At 53.6% G+C, this 9,053-nt stretch overlaps 1 protein-coding gene across 3 annotated transcripts; it reads right to left on the bottom strand.

Annotated features, from left to right (window-relative positions):
- Positions 1 to 567: 567 nt before the first annotated feature.
- FLYWCH2 (FLYWCH family member 2) lies at positions 568 to 8,434 on the bottom strand. 3 transcript variants are annotated; one of them, XM_032607074.1, is made up of 4 exons: positions 8,215 to 8,434; positions 3,252 to 3,353; positions 2,067 to 2,498; positions 568 to 872 (listed from the first exon to the last, which is right to left on the bottom strand). In XM_032607074.1, exons 3-4 carry the CDS (start codon positions 2,395 to 2,397, stop codon positions 769 to 771), a joined length of 435 nt encoding a protein of 144 aa, XP_032462965.1. In that variant the 5' UTR covers positions 2,398 to 2,498; positions 3,252 to 3,353; positions 8,215 to 8,434; the 3' UTR covers positions 568 to 768. The 3 variants fall into 3 exon arrangements, with proteins under 3 accessions (XP_032462965.1, XP_032462966.1, XP_032462963.1); XM_032607075.1 differs by having other exon boundaries at positions 8,327 to 8,407; XM_032607072.1 differs by lacking the exon at positions 3,252 to 3,353 and having other exon boundaries at positions 8,215 to 8,433.
- Between the last annotated feature and the right edge of the window lie 619 nt (positions 8,435 to 9,053).

Raw genomic sequence — 9,053 nt, 5'->3', positions numbered from 1 at the left:
TCCCAGGAATCTCCCTCAGCCCCCAAACCACCCAGAAGGAACATGGCAGGGGCACAATACACTTCTGTCAGGCGTGCCCCCTCACACCGCAGGTTCACCTCCTCAGCAGAACCTTGGGCTGCTGTGGACATCAGGGCCCCTGTGCACAGGGGCTGTCAGTCCTGTGTGGCTCCCTGGAGGAGGTGGCCTTTATGAGGGTCCAGCAGGAAGAAGCAGGCTGAGGCCTCCTGGGAACTGGCCCTGGAAGGAGAGCCAGGGAGGGGCAGGATTGGCTTCCCAGGGGTTCAGGGCTGGACACCAAAGGCAGCAGAAAGTGGAAACCTCAGAGACTCCACCTAGTCTCTGAGTCAGTGGTCGGGTTTTCCAGGCTGAGGAGGCCCTGGGGGATGGAGGCCGCTGGAGAGCCCTCCTGGGCCTGAGAGATGATCCAGGCCAGGAAGCCCTGGAGCAGGGCCAGGTAAGGGCTGGTGGGGGTTGGGGAGGCCCAGGAGCAGGGGGGTGGGGATTGGAGCTGGGACCTCAAAGGACCCAGAATCATGGAATTTTAAAAACTTACCCGTGGTGGGATCTAGTGTACAGCTTCTTTTATTCTCTTTTTAATTTTTTTTTTCTGCTTACAAAAGTAAATTATGCTTGATCAGAAAAAGATTACAATGTTGAAAGTGAAAATCAGTCAGCGGCTGGGCCGCAGGCAGAAGCCCAGTGGAACGTGTAGAAGTTGCAGCCAAGTTCACTGACCCAGCCAGGATGCACCCTCAGTTGTCAGGGCTACGGGTCCTCCCTGGACACGATGGGGCCCATGGTGGACTCCTCCCCATCCACCAAGGGACTGGGGGCAGGCTGTCCTGCCAACCTTCCATCTTCTTTTCCGTCTGGAAGAGAAGGGGATGGGTCAGGCTGTTGTCAAAGGAAAAGGGGGAAGGGGTGGGGGGCAAACCTGGGGGTCCCAGCTGCCAGAGCAGGGGCAGGGATTGCTGACTCCAGAGACATGCTCCCAAAGGCCACTGGCCCAGGGACACAGAGGCTGTTTCCAGGAAACTTTGGGCCAAATCTGGGCTGAGCATCAGGAAGCTGCTGCTCCGTCCCCGCTGCCTGGCCCAGGACGGGGCAGGAGGTGGGGAGGGCTGTGGACAGGTCTGGAGGTAAAGACAGAGAGGCAGGTTGAGAGGTGTTGACTGCCCATGAGCACCTGCCCAGGGGAGCCCATGGGGCCAAGCTGCAGCCCTTGTTCCGCTCTTCATCTCTCCATCTGAGGAAGGATGACTTTGTCCTGATTCTCACAAAGGTGCCATATGGGGTGGGGTCCATATGGCCCCAGAGCCTGCCTGATCTGAGAAGTGAGCAGAGGTCTCAGTTGGGATAGAAATGGCCTGTCCCATCCAGCTCAGCTGGAAGAATGGGCTCTGAGCCAGAGGGGGCCCCCCCATCCTTGGCAGTGAGCTAGCTGGTGGTCTCAGGGTGGTGACTTGGCCCTTCTGAGCCCTGCCTCCACACAGATACTGAGGACAGAACCCTCTCTGCACTGGGCAGAGGCAGGTGGACATGAGGAGGCACTTGGAGCAGAACAGGCTGGTGGAAGGGCTCAAGGGTGAGCCAGGCCCACTGCAGAGGGGCCTCCAGGCTCTGGGGTCCCTGACTCCAGCAGGCGATGGAGCCTGAGGGGTCCCTCAGGTCCCCTGAGAACTCTAGGCTTGTGGCTGGGGATGCCCCTATCTCATGAAAAACACATAAGAGTAGACACGGAGAGAAATAGGCCCAGGAACACAGACATGTAAGAACCCACACAAACTTACTCTCCTAGGCAAATACACACATAGGGAGACAGAACCTTAGAGAAACACACACACACACACACACGCACACACGCACACACACACACGGAGGCCTATAGACACGCAGAGATTCACACTGAGATAATGTAGACAGATGCACGCAGAAATGTTCACAGCACACACATACTCCCCTGAGCCAGCCAAGCTTGCTGTCCCCCTGGCTGCCCAGGTGACAGGGGACTTCGGCCCCAGGAAGGTCTTGCTCCCGCCCTGCTCGCTGGGCTGGGGCCTCACCTGTGTCCAGCTTGCTGCGTTTTTGCTCAGGCTCCTGGGGGGCGGCCTCGATGGCCCGCTGAGCCTCGGGATGGATCTTGAGGAGGGCTTTGGCAAGGGTGGCGGGGCCGGGCACCCCCAGGGACATGATGCAGTGCACTCCTTTGCGCTTGGCCCCCGCCACTTTGGCACTGTCCTTGGAGGCCGTCAGCAGCACCAGTTTGGAGAACTTTCTGGGCTTCCTGGGGGCTGCGGGGACGACATCTGTGCCCGGCTCAGGGGACTCAGGGGAGGGCTCCTGACCGGCCTTCACGCTCTCGCCCTCCTGCTCACTGGGCTCGGGCAGGGGCATTCCGGGACCGATGGCCTGGCCCCCAGGCCACGCTCAGGCCCCAGCAGATGGACTTCTCCTCCACCTCCCTGGAAGGAACCCAGCAGTTCAAGGGCTCCGTCCTAAGGCAGGAGGCAAAATCCCATCAGTGGAGGTGCCCTTGGACCTGGGTTCAGGAAGAATCTGGGCTGGAGGCTGGGGCAGATGGGGCTGCCTCAGTGCCCCCAGGAAAGGACCTGAATGGAGCCAGAGAACCCTGGGCTGGTGCTTCTGCTCTCTTGGTAGCCTTGGGTCCGTCACCTCCCCCAGCCAAACCTCACTTTCCCATCTACAAAATGTGCCCAAAATAGGGCTCTCAAGGGGTTACTGGGGTGACCAAGGTGCTGACAGCTGAGTTACTAGGAATCCAGGCCCACAGGTGCTGAGCACGGGGTGAAGTGCTTCTACAGGTTTTTCCACTTAACCTTCAGCCCCCCCCCCCCCACCATGTTATTGAAAGTTGATCTTTCTCATTGACCCAGGTTACAGATGAGGACACTGAGGCATGCAGCCATGAAGGCAGAGCTGAGAGTCCAGTCGAGGTGGGTCCAGAGCCCGCCCGTACAGCACCTGGGGTACCTTGTCCAGGATGATGGACACCCATCTTCCTGAGCACCAGACTTCAGGGAAAAGTACTTTGGGGACATGAGCTCAGGTCACTGATACTCCCAGAATGCCCGGTGCCCTTCACCCTGACACTGTGTCACCAGGAACATGGGCTGGGCCCTGGGAGGCAGAGCTCTCCAGATTTACAACTAGATCCGGCCCCCATCCCAGGCCAGAGGCCCCAGGGCACCCAGTGCTAGGGGACACTAGGACCCCACGAGGGCAGTGACCTTGTGTCTGAGCTGGTGCTGGCTCTGCCTCAGCTGAGTGGGTACAGGGCTGTGGAGGTGTCCAGAGAATCCGTGGTCACTGAGGGCTCTCTGGCTTCTGGTCTGGAGAAGCAGAAAGGATGGATGACAGGGAATTCCCTGGTGGTCCAATGATTAGGACTCTGTACTTTCACTGCCGGGGGCCCGGGTTCAATGTCTGGTCAGGGAACTAGGATCCCACAAGCCACATGGCATGGCCAAAAAAAAAAAAAAAAAGAAAAAAAAATGGATGACGGGCAGCGCTGGCCTGGAGACCGGGGCTCTGGGGCATCAGTGTGGGCTAGCTGTTTTGTCTGTCGGGGGTGATTGGGTGGTGGGCAGATGGCGGGGTCTTTCTCAGTTTCCAGTTTAGCCCAGAAACAAGATTGCCGCCTTGGCAGACATCTCACCCTCCCTGTCCAGGACTCAGGCAGCACCGAGGCCCGTATACTCTTACTTGGCCCCCTAGACCTGTTTCTCCAACCTGGCTTTTAGTTGTGTTTCTCTGGGCCCCTCCAATGCACATGGCTTGAGGTGTCCATGCTCTGCACCTCAAAGTCTTCGAAGACCCCTTCATCCATGAGAGGAGCCTGAGGTGCAAGGCCAGTGCATGGTTGGGGTGCCTTGCCCCCTGCAAGCTCCCCTTCTCAGTCAACTAGACATGAAAGCAGAGACCTGACAACTAGACACGAAAGCAGAGACCTCCCAACTGCGACAGAGGAGGACCCCCACCTCCAGGGGGTGTAGCCTCAGGTAAATGCTTCCTGGTAGCAAGTCACCTGACCACAGGCACCCCTGGGATTGATGTCTCATTATCCCTCCTGTCCCTGGTCCAGCCCCTGGATAAGCTAACCCCTACTCCTCCCATGTGGTCCTTCCCAGCTCTGCCCATCCTGCCCCACAGGGCAGGCAACATGGTGGTACCTGGGACCTGGGGGGACATGGGGCCCAGCAGAAAAGACACTGCCTACCCCCCCCCCCCCGACCCAGAGAACCACTCTGGGCAGGAAAGGGTTATGGTGGGAAGTCCCACCCACAGGACCCTGCCCCCACACCCTGACTGGCCTGGTGTACAACCCTGGCCAGCAGCCCACACCTGTGGTCCAGGGATGAAACTCCAGGTGGTTGGACCCCTTTCTCACATCATAAAAATAATTAACTCTAAATGACCATAGACTTAATTATGAGAGCTAGTGATAAAACTCTTAAAAAAAATAAGAAACGAGTAAATCTTCCTGACCTTGGATTAGGCAAAGCTTTCTTCAGTACGACACTAAAAGTACAGGTAACCAAAAAAGAAACACAAAAATTTGACTTCATCAAAATTTAAAACTTTTTTGAGTCAAAGGACACCATCAAGAGAATTAAAAGGCAGCCCATAGGATGGGAGAACATTTTTGCAGATCATACATCTGATAAGGGACTTGTATCTAGAATTTATAAAGAACACATAACTCAGTAATAAAAAGACAAATAACTCAATTTTTAAAATGGGCAAAGGATCTGAATAGGCCTTTCTCCAAAGAAAATATACAAGTGGCCAGTAAGCACAAGATGTTCAACATCATTAGTCATGAGGGAAATGCAGATCAAACTATAATGAGATACTATTTCACACTACTAGAATGGATCTAATAAAACAAAACAAAAAAACCAGACAATAACAAGTGTTGGTGAGGATGAGGAGAAAATGGAACCCTTATACCCTGCTGGTGGGGATGTAAATAGTGCAGCCACTTTGGAAAACAGTCTGATGATTTCTCAAAAGGTTAAACATAGAATTACCATATGATCCAGCAATTCCACTCCTAAGTGTATCCCCAAGAGAAATGGAAACTGATGTCTACATAAAAACTTGTACATGAATATTTGCAGCAGCATTATTCATAGATGCCAAAAAGTGAAACAGCCCAAATATCTATCAACAGATAAATGAATAAATGTGATGTATCCACACAATGGAATATTATTTGATAATTAAAAAAATTCATGCCACGACATGGGTGAACCTTGGAAAAATTAGCTAAGTGAAAGAAGCCAGTCATGAAAGATCACATATTATACACTCCATTTCTATAAAATGACCTGGAGTCTATAGAAAATCTATAGAGTAGAAAAATCCATAGAGACAGAAAGTAGATTTGTGATTGTCTAGGGCTGGGGGTGGGAGGGATGGGGACCAGAAGAGTGAGGAGTGAATTCTAGTATGTATGGGGTTTCTGGGGTGATGAAAAAGTTCTAAAACTGATTGTGGTGATGGCTGCACAACTTGGTGAATTTCCTAAAAGCCATTGAATTGTACATTGTGAGTGAGTGAATTGCATGGTATGTAAATTATCTCAATAAAACTTATGTATTGAGAAAAGAGAAATTAAGTCTATAATCAGTGGTTTCCCCACTTCATGATACTTAAGAATCACCCAGAATTCTTGTTAAAAATGCACAGTTCTGGACTCCTCCACCCCCAGACTTCTTTCTCAGTGGGTCTGGAGAGGGATCTGAGAATCTACATTTTTTTTTTTTTTTACCAGTACCCTATTTGATTCTGATACTTTGTGAAAAATGGATGATGCCATGGGCCCTCTGTTTAAGAAGTTTCTAATTTCTAGTTCATAGCTGAACTGTTTTTCCACCACTCCACGTACAGGGGTGGACAGTTCCTCAGGCTGGATCAGTCTCTTTTCTGGATTCATCCCTAACCTTCTAGCAATTTATTTTTGAGATGTGAATGGAAGAGTTGACAGGCAGCTATTTTAAGCCTAAAACATCTATTTTGAAAATTAACTTTTTACTCAATAAAAGTTCATTGAATTAACAGAATTTTTAGAAGTGAAGCAGAAATGAATTAAAAAGATCAAAAGGCTTAATAGTTTACCTTACTTCACTCACTTTACACCCTCCACCTGCATCCCCAGTCGGATGGTTTGATATTGCTATGGGTCTCCAGTCACCCATTTACCCTAGCCAGCTGTCATGATATTGTAAGATGGCTCAGTGTAAACCCCAAACCACACAATGTTAAGAACTGGCAGGAGCCTCTTAGACACCTTGGGAGGCAGAATAATGCCTCCCCGCTGCCCATCGCTAAAGCTGTCTAGGTCCTGATCCCTGGAACCTGTAAATATGTTACCTTACATGGCAAAGGGGGAATTAAGTTTGCAGATGGCGTGAAGGTTACTAAACTAGGAGAGTATCTTGGATTGTCCAGGTGGTTCCATCACAATCACAACGATCCTAAAAAGCAGGAAACGCAGGTAGAAGAGTCAGAAAAAGTGGTGTGATGATGGAGGCAGGGTCAGCGAGAGGAGAGATTCGATGTTGCTGGCATTGAAGGTGGAGGGAGGGGGATATGAGCCAAGGAATGCTGGAGGCCTCTAGAAAAGACAAAGAAACAGACTGTCTCTCCTAGAGTCCCCTGGAAGGGTTACAGCCCTGCCCACACCTTGATTTTAACCCAGTGAGGCCCATGTCAGACCTCTGACCTCCAGCACTGCATGACTTTTACAAAGCTGTGTTGTTTTTTTTTTTTTTTTTTTTTTTTTGCGGTACGCGGGCCTCTTACTGTTGTGGCCTCTCCCGTTGCGGAGCACAGGCCCCGGATGCGCAGCCCCAGCGGCCATGGCTCACGGGCCCAGCCGCTCCGCGGCATGTGGGATCTTCCCGGACTGGGGCACGAACCCGTGTCCCCTGCATCGGCAGGCGGACTCTCAACCACTGCGCCACCAGGCAAGCCCAAGCTGTGTTGTTTTAATCCACTAAATTTGTGGTAATTTGTTATGGCAGCAGTAGGTAACTAATACGAGGTCCAATCCCTTGATGGTGAGGTTCTGAAAGCCAGGATCATGGGAATTACCTGGCGGTCCAGTGGTTAGAACTCCCTGCTCTCACTGCCGAGGGCGCAGGTTCGATCCCTGATTGGGGAACTAAAATCCCACAAATGGCGTGGCCAAAAAAAAAAAAAAAAAAAAGAAAGCCAGGATCATTGCCTGGAAACTGATGATGGATTAACAGAATTACCATTACCTTCATATGTATGGGAGAGAAATACGATCAATGTCCACCAACACCTGCATTCTCAGCTAAGAGGCCAACCCCTTACACTCTCTGGGCTGGTTTCACCTATGTAATGGGAGTAGTGGTGAACTTCGCAGGGGCTCTCAAGAGCAGGCAGGCAGGCAAGGGTGAAGTCTTCAAGTTACCAGTGATACTGACAGATGCCCCTTCTATAATTGCTGTCCCATGTGGTTCTTGGAGGGCTGCTCGTGGGATGATGGACCCACTTAGATATGCAGGTACACATCCTTACAGAGAGATTTTCAAAGCAGCAGTAAGACCCAGAATGGGTCAAGAACTGCTACTCTATAGTGTGCAGGGAACAGCTTCCCCAAAGTGGGAATTTCATGTAATGGCACCTCTTTACCCTAATCACCATGGCTTGGAATCTTAGTTACTTTTACTCCTCCTTACCCACTGCAATTTGTCCTAAGACCTGTCTATGCTGCGCCCAAATGGCCCCTGCTCCCCGCCTCTCTCCTCTCGCATCATTACCGCCACCTCCTAAGCCTCCGGAGTGCCTCCCCCGCCCCAACATCTCAGACCTCCAACTGCCACCCCTGCGAGCATCTCTAGAGCCACAAGGATGGGACGGGACTGGGGATGGGTGCAGGGCGGGGGCAGTACTGGGCGGGGCGGACACGGTCAAGGAAAGGCAGACCAATGTGGGGCTCCCTGACTTGGGGTGTGAGGGCTCAGTCCTGGGGTAGGGTGGGTGGGGGAAGGACGAGCGAGGAGAAGAGCTGAATCGCTGGTGAAGGACAAGGAGGCGGCCTGAGCACTGGGATGCAGAGCTGGGGGGCACCCCCCAGCATCAGTAGCCCTTGGGGATCCCCAGAGGAGCCCGGCAGGGACCCGAGACCCTCCCCGATCCGCTGGGGCCCGTCCTCACCGGGCACCGGCCGGTCGGCGACGGCAGCGGGGCCCTCCCTCTCCGGAGACCGAGCCGCGGCAGGTCCCTCAGCCTCCGTGCCTGGGGCCCCCGTCTGGGTTCGGGCAGTCACCTCAAGCTGGGGTCACGGAGCGAGCATGCGCAGCAGGGCTTGTGGGGGGCCCATTCCTTGAGCTAGCTCGATTTCTCCGGGTCTTCCCCTCGCGGGGCAGAACTGGCGGCCTGACCAATCCCGTGCGGGGGCGGAGCCAGGGCTCGCGAGGGGGCAGGACCATGCCGTTATTGGGCGGTGGCCCCCGGGGGGCGGGGTTCAGCCTTCCAGTGGCCAGACTTCGAGTTTTGGGCGGGGCTCTCCCAGGACAAGGTGGGTGGGTTTAACTGAGACCACCCGACCTCCCCCAGTGTTTGACCTTGGCTCCACGCAGAGGAAGTCACAGCATTTGTTTAAAGGCCTCGATCGTCTCCGTCGTTCTTGTGAGCGAGCAGAGGGAAGAACTTTCAGTATGCTCATCAAATCTACTGATTCCGCTCCGCCCAGCATCCCTGAGGACGCAGCATTTTTGCCATTGGTCCCTCCCCGACCCTCGGTCCAGCCCTCGCCATTGGCCCCTCCCTCGTTATTGGTGCTCCCCCACCCTCCCCCGCCACAGGTGCAGACCTCGTCCATCATCCCGGCCTTCGCCCATCGGTCCAGCCCGCACTCACAGTCACTGCACACTGATTCTCCGACTACCCTGGGCGGTGGAGACCGGGATTGCTCCCACACGGGGAGCTGCGGGGCCTGGGGGCTGCTTTCCTGGACACTTGGCGTGTGGCGATCAGAGTGGCCCAGCATCCTC

This window comes from Phocoena sinus, chromosome 15 (genome assembly GCF_008692025.1).
Source record: "Phocoena sinus isolate mPhoSin1 chromosome 15, mPhoSin1.pri, whole genome shotgun sequence".
In the NCBI taxonomy this organism is placed as follows: domain Eukaryota; kingdom Metazoa; phylum Chordata; class Mammalia; order Artiodactyla; family Phocoenidae; genus Phocoena; species Phocoena sinus.
Note: the sequence above shows the minus strand (reverse complement) of the source record. Positions and strands in the feature narration are given on the sequence as shown.